This window comes from Melozone crissalis, unplaced genomic scaffold, assembly GCF_028551555.1.
Source record: "Melozone crissalis strain CALT ecotype California unplaced genomic scaffold, PUWL_Pcris_2 ptg000129l_1, whole genome shotgun sequence".
NCBI classification, from domain to species: domain Eukaryota; kingdom Metazoa; phylum Chordata; class Aves; order Passeriformes; family Passerellidae; genus Melozone; species Melozone crissalis.
The window spans coordinates 318,673-335,062 of record NW_026535903.1 but is presented as its reverse complement, the minus strand read 5'-3'; the positions used below and the strand labels follow the sequence as shown (position 1 = coordinate 335,062).

General features: G+C 60.2%; 2 protein-coding genes across 4 annotated transcripts; both read right to left on the bottom strand.

Annotated features, from left to right (window-relative positions):
• Positions 1-1,361: 1,361 nt before the first annotated feature.
• TTYH2 (tweety family member 2) lies at positions 1,362-8,132 on the bottom strand. 3 transcript variants are annotated; one of them, XM_054293145.1, is made up of 15 exons: positions 7,998-8,132; positions 7,356-7,528; positions 6,130-6,241; positions 5,309-5,529; positions 5,135-5,230; positions 4,988-5,060; positions 4,741-4,810; positions 4,555-4,610; positions 4,383-4,475; positions 4,214-4,306; positions 3,994-4,136; positions 3,088-3,276; positions 2,930-3,008; positions 2,514-2,531; positions 1,362-1,695 (listed from the first exon to the last, which is right to left on the bottom strand). In XM_054293145.1, the coding sequence occupies exons 1-15, from the start codon at positions 8,124-8,126 to the stop codon at positions 1,618-1,620; spliced, it is 1,623 nt and encodes a 540-aa protein (XP_054149120.1). In that variant the 5' UTR covers positions 8,127-8,132; the 3' UTR covers positions 1,362-1,617. The 3 variants fall into 3 exon arrangements, with proteins under 3 accessions (XP_054149120.1, XP_054149122.1, XP_054149121.1); XM_054293147.1 differs by having other exon boundaries at positions 2,514-2,526; XM_054293146.1 differs by lacking the exon at positions 2,514-2,531.
• Positions 8,133-8,739: 607 nt separating this feature from the next.
• On the bottom strand, positions 8,740-10,627 carry RPL38 (ribosomal protein L38). The gene is made up of 5 exons (XM_054293160.1): positions 10,585-10,627; positions 10,358-10,389; positions 10,067-10,127; positions 9,131-9,253; positions 8,740-8,837 (listed from the first exon to the last, which is right to left on the bottom strand). Exons 2-5 carry the CDS (start codon positions 10,358-10,360, stop codon positions 8,812-8,814), a joined length of 213 nt encoding a protein of 70 aa, XP_054149135.1. The 5' UTR covers positions 10,361-10,389; positions 10,585-10,627; the 3' UTR covers positions 8,740-8,811.
• Between the last annotated feature and the right edge of the window lie 5,763 nt (positions 10,628-16,390).

The following is a 16,390-nucleotide window of genomic DNA, read 5'->3' as shown; positions in this document are numbered from 1 at the left end:
CCTTGGGAATGTCCCAAAAGGGAACAAGAAGCTCAGGGAGTCCCAGACGATCCCAAAGGGAACAGGAACCTCGGCAAAGCCCAAACGGGAGCAGGGATCCCATGCAGGGAGGACCTTGAGATGGGCTCAAAGGGCAGCGGGAGCCTCAGGGAGCCCCAGAGCGGAGCTGAGCCACAGGCACGGAGTGAGGAAGCGCCCAGGGTGAGCACGGAGCCCGCGGAGGCCCCGGGACCCCGGTGCGGCCTGGTCCCGTCCCGCTCCCGGGGAAGCCTGACCAGGGACGCGTTGCCGTTGCCAGGCAACAGCCTGAACCCGTCACGTGACACCGTCACGTGATGCTGTCCTCACTATAATGGCGTCATCATCACGTGACCGCCGCCATGTTGGGAAGGTCAACTCAAAACTGCCCCAAACACTGAATTAACCACCCAAAAAATGATTATCCCCCCAAAAAAACCCTCACGAGAGCCAGTAATTTAGTCCAAGTGTTTATTATCTTTCCTCCCAAAAGGGCACAAACAAATCCAGCCGGACTCCAGCCCCCAGCCGGAGCCCTTCGGTTAGTTCACATGTGGTTACAACAGCTCTTCTACCAGTACCGTTACATGGAAACGTTAAAAGCCAAAGAAATAAAAAAATCCCTCGGGATATTCCCCAAGGGGAGGGATGCTAGTCACGGGGAACATGGGGAGGGGAGTCAGGGATGTCCTGGCCCTGGGGCGGGCACACACCACTGCCCTGCCTGCACCGTTTGGGGTCTGGGTGGATGGGGCAGGGGGTCCATCCCTGCTCCAGGGGGAAGGGGCCTTTTCTGGGGTCCCTGTGCCAAAGGGCAGCCCAAAGGGGCAGGTTCAGCTCTCTCAGCTCCCCACCCTGGAAATGCTGGCTGAGGCTTCAGGGGTGGCAGGTCCATGTTGTCCCTCCCCAGCGATGCCCCAGCAGCTCCTGTCCCTCTCCCTCTCCCAGGGGATGTGTGACCACTCCAGGGCTGCAGGAGGAAGGGAGCCTGCCCCATCCCACACCCGCCTTGGGGGACCAAAAAGAGCCTAAACCCACCCCAAACCCCAGTGCAGTGACCCCGCTCTGCAACAGAGCCAGCACCTCCCAAAACCCGGGGGCAAAGCGACGGAAAACCAGCAGGGCCAAAACATCCCAAATCCCTCATCCTGGGAATGCCAGGGCCAAAACATCCCAAATCCCTCATCCTGGGAAATGCCAGGGCCAAAACATCCCAAATCCCTCATCCTGGGAATGCCAGGGCCAAAACATCTCAAATCCCTCATCCTGGGAAATGCCAGGGCCAAAACATCCCAAATCCCTCATCCTGGGAATGCCAGGGGGGCTGGAAAGGGCTGGGGAAGGGTTTGGGATCACTAGTGGTTGGTGCTGCATTGCTAGGGGAGCCCCAGGGCAGCATGGTGCGGGGTTTGTGCTCCAGAACGTTCCACAGGGACAGGAGGAGCCCCCACAGCCCCTCTGCGCTCCCGGGAGCCCCTAAGGCAGCAGGTGTGGGGCTGTGAGGGCAGGGGGTGCTGGGGGGCTCCAGGTTTGGCCCCCAGCCCTGCCGTGGCTCCTACCCCGTGCTCTGCTGTCCCTCAGGCTCTTTGGTGTCCCCTCCTAGGCCGGGAAGTCGCCGCGGTGCCGCACGTGCTCATCGGTGACCGCCAGGTACGTGGCCCTCATGCTCGGGGAGTACTGGGGAGGAACATGGGGGTCAGCACCCCAAAACGGGGGTCAGCACCCCAAAACGCCCCACGCTGCCCCCAGGGGTGTTCCTGTGGGGGTTCATCCCAAATTCATCTGCCAGGGGGCATGGAAAGGGTCAGACCCTGCTCTCAGACCCCTGAGGGCTGGGGGAGACAAGAGCCCCCTCCTCAAGCTAAATCCAGTTCTGCTTTGTCCCTTCCCAGGTTCATCCTCCACCTTCCCACCTTCCCAAATTCATCCCAAATCTGCCCTGGGGGTGTGTCTGTGGGATGAAGCCTCCAGCCCATCCCCAGCATCACATTTCTGCAGGATTTCCCAGCAGGGAGGATCACCCCGGGCAGGCATTAAAGCAGATTATTCCGAGTTTGTTATTCTGGACTCGGAAAGTCTTTCCTCAGGGATCTGAATCCTGGGTGAATTAAACTGTTCAGGGCTGGGAGAAGAGCTCCAATTAATCCCCCCACTCGTGTCCCCCCCTGGGAGGAAGCTCTGCCAGCTGCCAGGTCTGTGAGATGGGATCCAAGCTTCCACCTGATGGAAAAAATCCTCCTTGGAGGGGAGGGACAGTATTGCTGCCACAGCAGCATTCCTGGGGCCACATCCTGGCTGCAGGGATGGACACAGGGACCAGCATCCCAACAGGTGGGAGCTGAAAATCCTCCTGGCCCTTTGTCCTCCCTCCCTGAGCTCTCTGCACCCCAAAAACCAAACAGGATAGAGGGAGGTGTGGAAGGCTGAGGAGGAGGAGGGTAGAACCTGGCTGCTGCCCCTGGGGTAAGGAGGGAGAAGGAAGTGGCTGAACTTACTCTTGATGGGCAACTTAGCTCCAAAATAATGGATGCAAAAAATTAAAAGAAATCACAAAATAAAAAGAAAAAAAAAGGAAAAAAAAAAAAAGAAAGGAAAAAAAAAAGACAAGGAATAAAAAATGAAGCAGCAATACCAGGCAGGGCAGGATTAACGAGCAGGGAAATGGGAATGTGAAGGGATTGTGAGGAGCATCCTCTGAGAGCCAGGATGGAGAGGCAGCACAGGGAAGGGAGGGAGGGGACGCTCATTTTGGTGTCCCCCACCGTGTGGCCGTGCCCCCTCCCCATGGGTGGCCGGGATTTGGGTCAGAGCCGGGCAGGAGCCACCAGGACCCCCCATCCCTGTCCCACCCCGCAGACCCACAGTGACCCCCAGGGTGTCACAAGGCTTTGTCCCCGGCCCCCCATCGTACCGTGGGGGGAGGAGAGCCCCTCCCGATGAGGGGCACGTTCTCATAGCGGGGGTTCCCTCCGAAGAGCACGGCCTGGTTCCTGGGGGCACAGAGGGACCCCGTCACCCCCTGCCCATCACGGGGCCACGGCCACGGCACGGGGGGCTCGGGGGGCTCACATGTACTCGGACACGGGGGCGTTGGACACGGTCTGTGCCGCCGGGGGCTGCAGGCTGCTCTGGCTGCCCAGGCTGCTGCTGTAGCTGCAGAAGCTGCGCAGCTGCCCCCGCGGCGGGCGGTGCGTGGCCATGCGCCGCGCCGCGGGGTTGAACGGGTCCTCCTCGTCCATGTCATCGTAGTCCCGCTCCCTGCGGGGACACAGCAGTGCTGGCATCACACCCCGTGGGACAAAGAGGGGCTCTGTTGCAGTGTGTTTTTATCCTCTGTAATACTTTGAAGAAGTTTTGGTTTGTATCCCCGTATTTTCCCAAATGGTTCATCCTAGAATGTACCCCACTCCCTTTACCTGTGTAATCCCTCTCCCTGGATGAGATCATCCCCAAACCCCCACCCTGGCTCTCTGTCAATCACTCAGCATCCCATCCCCTCCATCTAGAAGCTTCGCTCCAGGATGTGGAGTGATCAGCCAGAGGCCAGGGCTCAGCCCCCCAAGCCCTGCCCCATAACACTGTCCTAAATGTCCGTCCCACAGTCCCCATCCCTCAGGGTCACTCATTGGTCAGTAAATGTCCTCTACTTTGGGTTTCCACCTCCCTTTAAGTGCAACCTTGGCACATCTCCCAGGGCTCTCACACCCCTGAGGTGTGGGGGCTCCTTTGGGACTCCTGGAATAAAACCTTGGATTAACCCCTGCTAAGAGTTGGCCCTTTATTTTCTACCTGCTGCAAAGGTGACCAGCCCGGGTGCCCTCAGTACCCTTGGGGCACAGGACAGCGTCTCCCCATTGTTGGCCATGTTGGGGTTGTCCCAGTGTCTGGGACTTGGGTTCCTGAGAGGCTCCCAAGGGACAGGGACAGGCTCTCTGCGCCCAGGGGGAGGGCAGGGGGCACAGGGGGCACACACACCTCCCAGCCAGCTGCTGCCAGGCTCGTGGGGCCGCGCAGATCACCGTGGAGAAGGCGGCGGCCGCCAGCAGGGAGAAGAGCCCCAGGTAGAGCAGCCCCTCCACGCCGTCGTAGCAGATGCCAATGAGGCCATCCAGGTAGTCCTGGTGGGACACAGGCAGGGCAGCGCTGGTGGCACCCCAGGGGACCCCAGCCATGCTCCCCTGTCACCCCCTCTCACCTTGTGCAGCCCCCGGCAGTCCAGCAGCGCTGTCAGCTGGTGCAGGCTGGTCTCTGAGGAGTTGAGGAGCTGCTGCACCCCCAGGAGGTCTTTCTGTGATAAAAGGGGGGGTCAGGCAGCTCTGGGGAGCAGGGGGAGGGATGGGGATCCCTGCTGCCCGCTCCTGTACCTCAGCTGTGGGGAAGAGGGGCAGCGCATACTGGATGAGCCCCTGGATCTGGATCTGCATGGTGGTCAGCGAGCGCTGGAACACGGTGAGGGCCTGCACGGGGATGTGGGGCACAGTCACAGACCCCCCCAGCCCCAGGCAGCACCAAAGGGGGTGCCCACCCCCCCTGTACCTGCTGGAAGGGGCTGCTCAGGCTCTGGTCACAGTACAGGTAATAATGAACCACCTCTGCAGAGAGAAGGGGAACATCAGCAGGAGCATCCCGGGGCTCAGGGAGCCATGGGGGGAGAGTGGCAGACCCCCAGGTGGGTTTGGGGGTCCTGCCCATGCCTGCCTCCACCTCACAGCCAGCCCTGACCTGCGCTGATCTCATCATCTGTCTGGTTCAGGATGAACTTGTCCGGGGCCACACAGAAGTCGCTGGTGCCCTGTGGGGACAGAGGGATGTCACCAATGCCCACAGTGCTCATCACAGCCCCCAGCAGCCCTTTCCTCCCTCCTCTCCTGCCCCAAAGAATGTCAGTGATGCCCACAGTGCCCAGCACAGCCCTGGGCAGCCCTTCCCTCCCTCCCTCCCTCCCTCCCTCCCCTCCTGCCCCACTCACCACCGCAGCCGCCGTGTCCACGGCCATGGAGGCCCAGCTGAGGACCAGCATGAGCAGCCCACAGCACAGCATCCTGCAGGGAGAGCAGAGTGGGCAGCATGGCTGGGGGTCCCCGTGAGCCCCCCGAGGCCGTCCCCAGGTACTCACAGGAGCAGGAGGCAGCGGGAGTGCTTGGCCAGCCCCAGGCAGGCCAGCAGGCAGACGGTGAGGACGAGGATGAAGAAGAGCAGGTAAGCCAACCACCTGGGGGCAGAGGAAGGCTGTGTCACACAGGGGCACCTCCCCAGCCCTGCTGGCGCATCCCAGGGTGCTGGGGCTCACCTGTAGTACTCCACATAGGCCACCTGTCCCGACAGCTCGGTGAGGTCAGCGCTGACGCCCCGCCAGGCTGGCAGCCCCTGGAGCTGCAGGACAATGCCGCCAGCCAGCTGCTGCGCGAACTTGAGGGTCTGCACGTAATCCCCCCGCGAGGCCAGCAGCTCGTTCAGCCGTGCCAGGTGCTGCTCCAGCGCTCCCTGCATCTGCAGCGTGGTGCTGGCAACCTGAGGGCACAGGGATGGTCAGTCTGGGATGGTCAGTGCCCTAGATGGTCAGTGCCCAGGATGGTCAGTGCCCTGGGATGGTCATTCCCCCAGGACAGTCAGTATCTCAGGATGGTCAGTGCCCTGGGATGGTCAGTCCCCCAGGATGGTCAGTGCCCTGGGAATGGTCAGTCCCTGGGATGCTCAGTCCCCCAGGATGGTCAGTGCCCTGGGAATGGTCAGTCCCTGGGATGCTCAGTCCCCCAGGACAGTCAGTATCTCAGGATGGTCAGTCCCCCAGGATGGTCAGTGCCCTGGGAATGGTCAGTCCCTGGGATGGTCATTGCCCCGGGATGTTCAGCACCCACCAGCCTGGCAGAGCGCTGTGCCCCATCCCTGCAATGCTTTCCCCAGCAGATCAGCTCCCCCCACCCCTCAGTGCCCTCAGAGCAGCCCTGCCATGGCCCCGACCCAGCCCTGGCAGGGCACAAAGGTCCCATTCTGCGGGGTGACATCACCCTCTGTGCCCGGCCAGCACAGCCACGCCGGGGCTCGGCCGGACGTCCCTCCTGGGGCTCCAACCAAACCCACAGCAGGGACTGAGGCACCCGGGGGCCCTACCAGGGAGTCGATGCCAGTCAGGGTCTGGTTGGCATGGTCCAGGGCATAGAGCAGCTGGAAAACGCCGTCGTTGGTCTCGCTGTTCCCGTAGAAGCCGACGCCAACGGCGGCGCTGTGGGCAGAGAGGGGACACTGGTGACAGGGGAGGGACACGCTCACCCTGCCACACCTGCCGGACAGGGGACACCCCCTGCTTTTGGGGGACAGGGCAGAGACAAGGCGGCAGGGACAGCAGCACGGTGGGAACCTGCTCCTGCTGGTGACAGAGGCCTGGGGACAGCCAGAGCTGTGCCTTGGAAGCTCCTCCTGGCAAACCCGAGAGATTGAGGGCGGAGGGGCTGGGCCAAGCAGATTAGGGGAATCTGCCGTGGCTGCGATTAAACCTTCACCTCCAGGGCCTGTGCAGAGCTCCCTGCAGCTGCTGCAGGGCTGGGACAGAGCTGGGATGGAGCTGGGAGCTGGCTCTGAGGACAGAGGTGCCCATGGCCGTGTCCTGGCCGGGCACGTGCCCACAGTGTGCTCACCAAACCCTAGTGCAAAAAGAGGCTGCTGGAGGGGTTCAAAGCCCCCGGGAGCTGCAGAATGGATTCCAGCCATGCTGGGGGAGCTGGCTGAGCTCATTAGTGCCGTTTCCCTGTCTCCCTGTCTCCCTGCTCCATGCGAGGCTCCAGGCAGCCATCTCGCTCCGCCCCGGCACAGCTCCCTTTGTCTGGAGCCAGGGTCGTGGCCAGGCAGCCAAAGGGGCCCGGGGCCCATCCTGCTTCCCCCCAGGCCACCAATGCCGGGGGACACTCGGGGTGGCTGCCCTGGGGGTCCTCCCAGCCACCCCGAACCGAGGGGGGCTTGGGAAGCCCCCAGAGCTGGGTGAAGAAGCGTCCCCTTGTTTAATTGTTGTGGCTGCAATTAAGGTCGGGCACAAGGGAGCTGCCAGCTGGGTCACGCTGCCGCCCGCCATCTGCTCCGGGCTGGGATTAGCGACCGGCCCGGGATTAGCCGGGAATTCTGCACAGCCCTGATGGGGACGGGGACGGGGCCGGCCCGCAGCTGCTCCCTGGGGCTGCCCCGGCAGCTGCGCGGGAGGAGGCAGGGATGGATGGATGGATGGATGGATGGATGGATGGAGCACGTTCATTGCACACATCTAATTAAAGATATTCATAAAGGCTGGAGCGCAGAGTGCCCTCGGTGACAGGGGGACAGCAGCAGGTCCCTGTCCCCGCGCTCACCAGCAGATGAGCCCGGCGGTGACGGCCATCCAGGTGACACAACACGAGTGGGGCCGCTTGCTCTCGGCGTCCTGCTCCCTCTTGCAGCAGCACAGGCAGATCAGGTACACGGTGAGGAAGAGGAGGTTGAGGCCGAGGCACACGGCGGCCAGCAAGCCCAGGACAAGCAGCGACTGGAAGGAGAGCGGGGACAGCGTCAGCCGCCGTGCCCGTGACCCGCTCGCGTGGCCGGGATGCGGCGGCGCTCCGCGCCCCACGGGACTGTCACGTGCGGAAGAGGAAGAAGTGTCCCCGTCCCCGTCCCCGTTCCCAGGCAGGGCCCCGAGCCGGGGGTGCAGCGGGGCTGTCGGGACACCGGGACGGCGGCGCTGCCCCCTCCCCGAGCGGGGTCACGGCGGGCCGTGCCCCGGGATGCCGGGCGGCCCCGGGAGCGCGGGGCGGGGGCAGAGGCAGCGGCGGGGCCGGGAGGGGAGCGGCGGGGCCGGGTGCCGGTGCCGGCCGGCCCGGGCCATGAAAGGCGCTTTGTGCGCCGTGAGATCAGAGCCGGCGCCGGGCAGCGCCGCGGGGGCGGGCGGGGGGCGCGGGGCGAGCGGGACCGGGCGCGGGGGGCGCGAGGAGGGCGCGGGGGGCCCGGGCCGGTACCTGCTGGTAGTCGGGGTCCTGCGGGCGGAAGGTGCTGGGCACGGGCTGCAGGCGGGGGTCGCGGTGCGGGAGCCCGTGCAGCCAGGCCGCCCACCAGGGCGCCAGGTAATCGGCGCGGGCGGGCCCCATGGCGGGCCGGGGTCGCCGCGCTGCCGGGCGGGGGGCGGCGGTGCCGCCACGCCGCGGGCTCTGCCCGCCCGCCCCGCACACGCCCCGGGAGCCACCCCCGGTACCGCCCCCCGGTACCGCCCCGAGCCCTGCGCCCCGCCCTGGGCCGGGACAGAGCGCCGAGACAGCACCGGGACAGAGAGCCGAGACAGCGCCGGGACAGCGCCGAGACAGCAGAGACAGCACCGGGACAGCCCCGCGACACCGCGCCCCGAACCTCGGCTGTGGGGGCACCCACAGCGCTGCCAGAGCCCGCTATGGAGGGCACGATGGTGGCACCGGGTGCCAGCCCCAGGGCCTGTCCCCAGCTGGCACCCCAGGGCAAAGGGGCACCTCCAGGTCCCGTGAGTCCCCACCGGTACCAGAACCAGCCCCAGTGCCCCCAGAGTGGCTCCAGGACCCCCAGAGTGGCTCCAGGACCCCCATAGTGGCTCCCAAGACCCCCAGAAGGGCTCCAAAGACCCCCAGAGTGGCTCCCAGGAACCCCAGAGTGGCTCCCAGGAACCCCAGAGTGGCCCCAGGAACCCCAGAGTGGCTCCAGGGCCAGGAGCAGTGAGTTGTGAAACACCACACGTGACACCAGGAACAGTTTTTTATTTATTTTAACAAACACAGAGACTCCAACAGGTACCCAGCTGCTCCCGGCTCATTTCAGCTCCTTCACGGCCAGACCTGGGGAGAAGAGAGAGGGGAGACATGGACTGGGGGGGCTCAGGCATGGATGGGGGGCCTGGAACCTCCAGCTCCATGGGGACACCAAGCACTGACCCCAGCAAGGCACTGGGGGTGACAAGAGCTCCAGGGACCCATCCAGAGGGGTCTCACAGCCCCCCTCAATCCCAAAAATCCAAAAGGGAATTCCCAGGATACCAGGGGGAGGGACACCAGCTCCAAGGACCCTTCCAGAGGGGTCTCACAGCCCCCCTCAATCCCAAACACCCCACAGGGGATCAATTCCCAGATACCTGGGGGCAGGGACTGCTTCAGCTTCTCTGCCTTCTCCTTGTCGGTGATGACCAGGGTGTAGAGGTACCGGCTGCAGCGCACCTTGAACTTCACATTGTCCTTGTTCTTCTTGATCTTGACGGCTGGGGGGAGGAGGGGACAGCAGGGACACCCCGGTGTCACCCCTGGGGATCCCAGTGCACGCCCTGCCCCGTGCAGAAACCTCCAGCTCCATCCAGAGGGAGGAAAATCTCTGTCAGTGCTCAACTCTCCCTTGTCACAGGATTCCCGAGGGATTCCTGCCACAGCCTGATCCAAACAAGAGGAATTAGAGGGGAAAAAACTCTTCCCGTGTTGCTGAACAGTGAAACAAGGCAGCTCTTTGCCTCAATTATCCTCCATTTGTGGTGGCAACAAAAATCTCCTGTTGAGGGTGATGGATGAATCACCTGTGGTGGCACAGCTCCAACATTCCACATGGCAGCATCCCACAGAGCAGGGAAAGTTTGGGAATTGAACTGCATCATCCCACAGAGCAGGGAAAATTTGGGAATTGAACTGCATCATCCCACAGAGCAGGGAAAATTTGGGAATTGCTTCTGGAGAGCTGCATCATCTCACAGAGCAGGGAAAATTTGGGAATTGTTTTTGGAGAACAGCACCATCCCACAGAGCAGGGAGAAGTTGGGAATTGCTTCCATCCCACAGAGCAGGGGGATGTTTGGGAATTGTTTTTGCAGAACAGCACCATCCCACAGAGCAGGGCATGTTTGGGAATTGTTTCCAGGGTTTGAACCCCCCAGGGCATGCACAGCTGGGAGCAGCGTTCCAGGGACACCCCACAGGAGGGACCAGGCCAGCCCCGACCCCTCGGCATTCCCAGGGCAAGGAGCTCCTCAGAGCCCCCAGGGAACGAGCTGGAGCCTCCCCCAGGCCTGCCTGAGACCCCCACTCACACTTGGCGTCCTTCCGCCGCGCCGTCAGCAGGAAATCCTTGATCTCCTCAATCTTGCGAGGCTGTGGGGCCAAACACAAACTCATGGAATGAAAATCACGGAATGTTCCGCTTGGGAAGACCCCAAAGCTCACCCGTGCCATGGGCAGGGACAGCTCCAGCCTGGGGCTCTCCAGGGATGCCCAGAGCTCATTCCACAGAACCCCCAGCGCGCCGCTCACTCACCCCAGAGACCCCCCAGCCCACCCTCCCTCACTGCAGCCCCCTCCCCTCGCAGCCCCCGGCCCCTCACCATGGTTCCGGCTCGGCTTCGGCAGCTCCAACCTGCGGCACAAACGGACCAAGATGGTGTCAGCTCAGCCCCCCGCCATGGCGCCCCCCGCTCCCCGCCGGCCATCGGGTGTCCCCGTGCTCCCTCCTCCCCCCCAGCCCGCCCCAGGGCCGCCCGGTGCCGCCAGGCCGCGGATGGCGGCGGATCCCCCAGGTCCCCCTCGGGTCCCCCCGGCCGCCATCGCTCACCCGCAACCGCTGAGAACAAACCGGAAATGAGCGCGGCACTTCCGCATCCGGGGCTTTATTGCCTACGGAGCGGGCGGGGGACAAAAAACATCGGATGGCGGTGGTGCCGCGGGAGCTGCGATGAGCGGGCGGGGGCTCAGCCCCGGTGCGAACGGGACCGGCGGCGGCTGCGGAGGGGATTTCGGGCAGCTCCAGCCCCCCGGAGCCGGGCACGGCCGGGAGCTGCCGGGCACGGGGAGCAGGGCGGGCTGCTGGCAGTTTCCCGATCCGCAGAACCCCTCCGGGCATGATCCGTCCGAGGTTCAGCCCCGGGGAGCCCCGGGCGATGCCGGCGCTCGGTAACCCGGGCAGGGCTGTAATGGAGCGGTTCTGCCACAAGAGAGAGCTTCGATCCCGCTGAAAACCCCAAAGCCGGGCAAACCACCCCAAAAGGCCGCGCAGAATCCTTGGGGGTGGGTGGCGAGGAGGAGGAACCCCATCCTGTCACTGTCCCCATCCCCATGGTGTCACTGTCCCCATCCTGTCACCGTCCCCAACCCCATCCTTTCAGTATCCCCATCCTGTCACTGTCCCCATCCCCATGGTGTCACTGTCCCCATCCTGCCACTGTCCCCAACCCCATCCTTTCAGTATCCCCATCCTGTCACTATCCCCATCCCCATGGTGTCACTGTCCCCATCCTATCACTGTCCCCATCCCCATCCTGTCACAGTCCCCATCCCTGTCCTATCCCCATCCCCATGGTGTCACTGTCCCCATTCCCGTCCTCATCCTTTCTCTGTCCCCATCCTGTCACTGTCTCCATCCCCATCATGTCCCCGTCCTGGCCCCGTCCCGGCCTTGCCGGGCCCTGAGTGGGTTTTGGGGCGGTTTTTGGGGTGCCGAGATGTTCCCAATGGGTTCTGGATGTGGTCACACCCCACCAGTGCTCCCAGTATCACCCCAAGCCCATTTACTGGGGTGACACCCCCCCCAGGGCTCCCCCAGGAGAGGATTTTGGGGTGGCACCCTTCCCCCTCTGCCCCAAACGAGCTTTTTAATTGTTTGATTTACTCCCCTCCCCTCCGACGGGCTGCTCTACTCCGCTGCCTTTTAATTGCTCCCGAAGCCGAGCGCTTTTTCATGTTTCAGAAATGCTGAATGCTGTAATTAAAGCCCCGGCAGCGTAAATCAGCGGCGCGGGAGGACGACAGCCCCGAATTAAAGCTTTGGGCATGACAATAAAACCAAAGTGCGGCGAAAAGGGCCCGGTTTGGCACCAGCGCGGGGTGCTGATGCTGAGGGGGCTGAGGCACCCCAAAATCCCCGGGTTTTATGGGATTATGGAAAGATTTGGGTTGGGAGGGACCTCAAGGCTCTCCCTGCCTCATTGCTGGTGGTGTGCCGGGGTTGGATGGTTTGGAGCAGCCTGGAATGGTGGAAGGGATGGAATGGGATGGGTTTGGGGTCTCTTCCCACCCAAACCATTCCATTTTTGGGTCATTAATGAAGATGTGAAGGAACCCCCTGAGGGTCACCACTGGTCCCTGAGGGCCACCAGCATGCAGAGCCATTGTCCCTCTGGAGGGGAGGGGACATTCCCAGCCGCTCCTTCTCCATCGCCAATGTCCCCGTTTGTGTCCCAAAATGCAGCTTGGCCCCATTGAGGGGCAGGGGAAGGGGCTGGTGACTGTCACCCCCTGCCCTGCACCCCTGGGGCAGCGTCATTGCCACCCTCCCCAGGGAAAGGCAGCACTTCAACTTTATTAATTATAAATAAATTTTATATATAATAATAATTATTATTATTATTATTATATGTTATATATAAATGCATCTACTATATTAAAATATTATAAATATATATAATTATGTATGTATTATAGTATATTATATGAAATATGCATGATACATGCATATTATAAATATATAAATAATTATGTATTATAACTGTTATATATAATATAAAATATATCTAAATGTATAAATAATTAATTGTATATTGTCATTATATATATTATATAAAAATATGTATTATGCATAATATATAATATTATATTAATATTATATTAATATACATAATTATTATTAATATTATATATTAATAATATATAATATATAATATATAATAAATATATCAATAATTATATATGTGTTGTGATTATGATATATTATATATAAATATGTAATTTATATCTATATGTCAATATATAAATAATTAGTTATATATTATAATTACATAATTATAAAAATATATTATATAATTATAACAAATATATAAAATTATATATTATTATATAAGTATAATATATTATATATCAATATTATAAATATATAATTAGTTATAGTTATATATAATTACATAAATAATTATATAAATATTATAAATAATAATATTAATTAATATTTAAAGCCGAGTGGGCGCCTAAATCAACAAAAATAATTCATGAGAGTCGTTAGCTCCTCCAAGTCAGGCTCTTTTTACGACCGACTTTAAATTAAAAAAAAAATTAAAAAATTAAAACCAGCCAGCCCCAAAGCCCAGCACGTTCGGGATCCGCAGCTTTTCTGAGACATCAAATGCGTTTCCTGCCGCCTCCCCCGGCCCGGCCCGGCTCTGCCGCCGGAGGAAATTCAATTACCGGCCTTAATTCACCCTGCGAGAGCTGAGATGGAAAATGCCCGGATTGTGCTGGGGAAGCGCCGCGGAACGATGGGGGATCGAACCTCGGGGTTTGGGGGTGCCCTGACCCCCTTGGTGTGTGCGGTTTGTGGCGGCGGTGGGGACCGTCCTTCCTCCTCCTCCTCCTCCTCTGCAGCAGCTCCAAGGGAATCCTTGGAGGGAAAATGAGATTCCAAAGCCACCCCGAGGTGTTCCACCGTTCCCAGCACCCCTGCAGGAGCTGCGGTGCCACCTGGGCCCCGGGGGACCTCGGGGACCTGGTGGTACAATGGGGGACCTGGGGGACCTGGTGACACAATTTGGGACCTGGGGACCTGGTGGCACAATGTGGGACCTGATGGCACAATGAGGGACCTGGTGACACAGTTTGGGATCTCAGGGACCTGGTGGCACATTGGGGGACCTGGGGGACCTGGTGGCTCAATGTGGGACCTGGTGACACAATTTGGGACCTGGGGACCTGGTGGCACAGTGTGGGACCTGGTGGCTCAATGTGGGACCTGGTGACACAGTTTGGGACCTTGGGGACCTGGTGGCACATTGGGGGACCTGAGGAACCTGGTGGAACATTTGGGGGACCTTGGGGACCTGGCAGCAGAATGTGGGACATTGGAGACCTGGTGGCACATTGGGGGACCTGGTGGCACAATCTGGGACCTGGTGGCACAATTTGGGACCTCAGGGACCTGGCGGCACATTGGGGACCTGGTGGCACAGTGTAGGATCTGGGGGACCTAGTGGCACAGTGTGGGACCTGACGGCACATTGGGGACCTGGTGGCACAATGTAGGACCTGGTGGCACAAAGTAGGGCCTGCTGACACTATTTGGGACTCCAGGGACCTGGTGACACGTTGGGGGACACGTTCCCTGCAGATGCAGGGCACAAACTGCAGCAGGAATGGATTTCTCCCCGAGTTTAGCAGAATCTCTCCCCCCAGCACAGCGCAGCGAGGCGGATCGCCCTCTGTGCCGTGTGCTGGCAGCATTTATCACCGGCAGGGACAGCAATCTCTCCCTGTTTCCCTCTTTTTTCCCTTTTCTCTCTCATTTTTCTGCATGCTGGGCTCCTGGTGCAGCTCCTGGTGCATCCATCAGCCCAGCCCCGAGCAGCTTCAGGGGAAATTTGGGGCCCAAACCACCCCGTGGGGTTTTCCTGCCTCTTCCCCATTTTGTTCCGCGTTTGTGGAAGACAAAGGCTGAGGGGGGAGCGGGCAGAGCTGAATCCCAGGAAACAAAGCGCCCGTTTTCATGGAAATGAGGCAGCAAATTTGGGGAATGGGGAGCACAGGGATGGGGAAGGGTCTGGGAAGGAAAGTGAGGTCAGGGAGGAGAAGGAAACCGGGCTGGAAGTTTCCTGCAGGCACTGGGCACAGTGGGAAGCTCTGGAATACAAATAATTTTTATAATTAGAGATGGGCTGGATCCTGCCTGGGCAGAGCACCCAGATGGAGCCGGGGGCAGCGTCCTCATGGGGAGCAGCTCCTGCCCTGCCCCAGATGGTTCTGGGGGCTCTGAGAGGCTGGAACACCCCAGTGACACCCCAATGTCCCCTCCTGTCCCCTCAGAGGGGCTCTGCCCTGGCTGGGGACACAGGCCACATCCCTCCCATGTCCCCCAATGCCCCCCAATGTCCCCAAACCCATCGGCGGGCACCAAATGACCAAGGGGTGACACCCCAATGTCCCCTCCTGTCCCCTCAGAGGGGCTCTGCCCTGGCTGGGGACACAGGCCAGCTGTGTTTTGTCCCTGTGTGTCCCCCACTTGTCTTCCTTGTCTTCTCCTAGGAGAGCAGTGCATACTCACTGAGTGTCTTGTTTCCATCAGCTCCTTGATTTTATATTTCCACATGTGAATTTGAGGTAGAGACACAGCGGCGAGGAAGGGCACACTGCAGTTCTGTTGGGAGGTGGCGGGGCACAGTGCTCCAGTTTTGGTCCATACCCTAGAAAAGGCTCCTACGTACACCTACGCACATCTTTTCAATGACCGTTTCATTTGCAAACAATCGGAGATGTAAATCACAATATTCTTCATAAACCTGTGCGAAACACGCTGTGCAAAATCCATCACGAATCCCTGTCCCCACCATGTCCCCAAACCCCAGTGGTGACCCAGGGGTGACACCTGACACCTCCAGGATGAAACCTTGTCCCCACCATGTCCCTAAACCCCAGTGGTGACCCAGGGGTGACACCTCACACCTCCAGGATGAATCCTTGTCCCCACCATGTCCCCAAACCCCAGCGGTGACACCTGACATCTCCAGGACCTGATGGGATGCAGGAACACCCCGCCCCCGGTGGGGACACAGCGCAGGGTGGGTGACACCGCGGTGGTGGCACAGAGCCCTCCCTGTCACCCCTCTCGGCTCCAGCCCAGCTCGCTCTCACCCTGCAGAGGAAGATTATGGAAATTTTCCTCCCCCCTTCCGCATAATTTTCCGACCGGGCTGCGGCGCTGGGAGAGGCTGGGTGATGGGAATGTCATCTGCGATTCCATTATCTCCTCCTACCTCCCCGCTCCCGCTTCCTCGTGAAACCTTCATCCCAATCTGCCGATCTAATTAGGGCAATTACAGGCGGGGACAGCTGGGACCCGCCCGGAGCCGCGGGGACAGAGGGGACATCGGGGTTTGGGGGATTTTTTGGGATTACTTTTGGCCCTGCAGGGGGATGGATGAGATCGTGGGGTCCCAGCCCCTTGTGCTGCTTGTCAGCGTTGTTTTTGGGGTGCACAGCCCCAAAAGTGACCTGGTGACACAATTTGGGACCTGGTGGCACAATGTGGGACCTGCTGACACAGTGTGGGACCTGGGGGACACTGGGGTATGGGGAGGGGGGGTTTGAGGGATTTTTTGGGATCACTTTGGCTCTGCAGGGGGATGGATGGGATCGTGGGGTCCCAGCCCCTTGTGCTGATTCCCGGCGTTGGTTTTGGGGTGCACAGTCCCAAGAGTGACCTCACGGCTGTGTCCTGCACATTCTGGCGTCACCCTCTGTCCCACCTCGCTGGCTGCCGCGACCCGCAGGGCTCTCAGCGCCTCTCTGGGGACAGCCGCCAGCCCTGCCCGTGTCACACGCTGTCCCCCAGCCCCGGGGGTGCCGCAGCTCCCGGCACCTCATTGGAATTCCGCGGGCGCGCC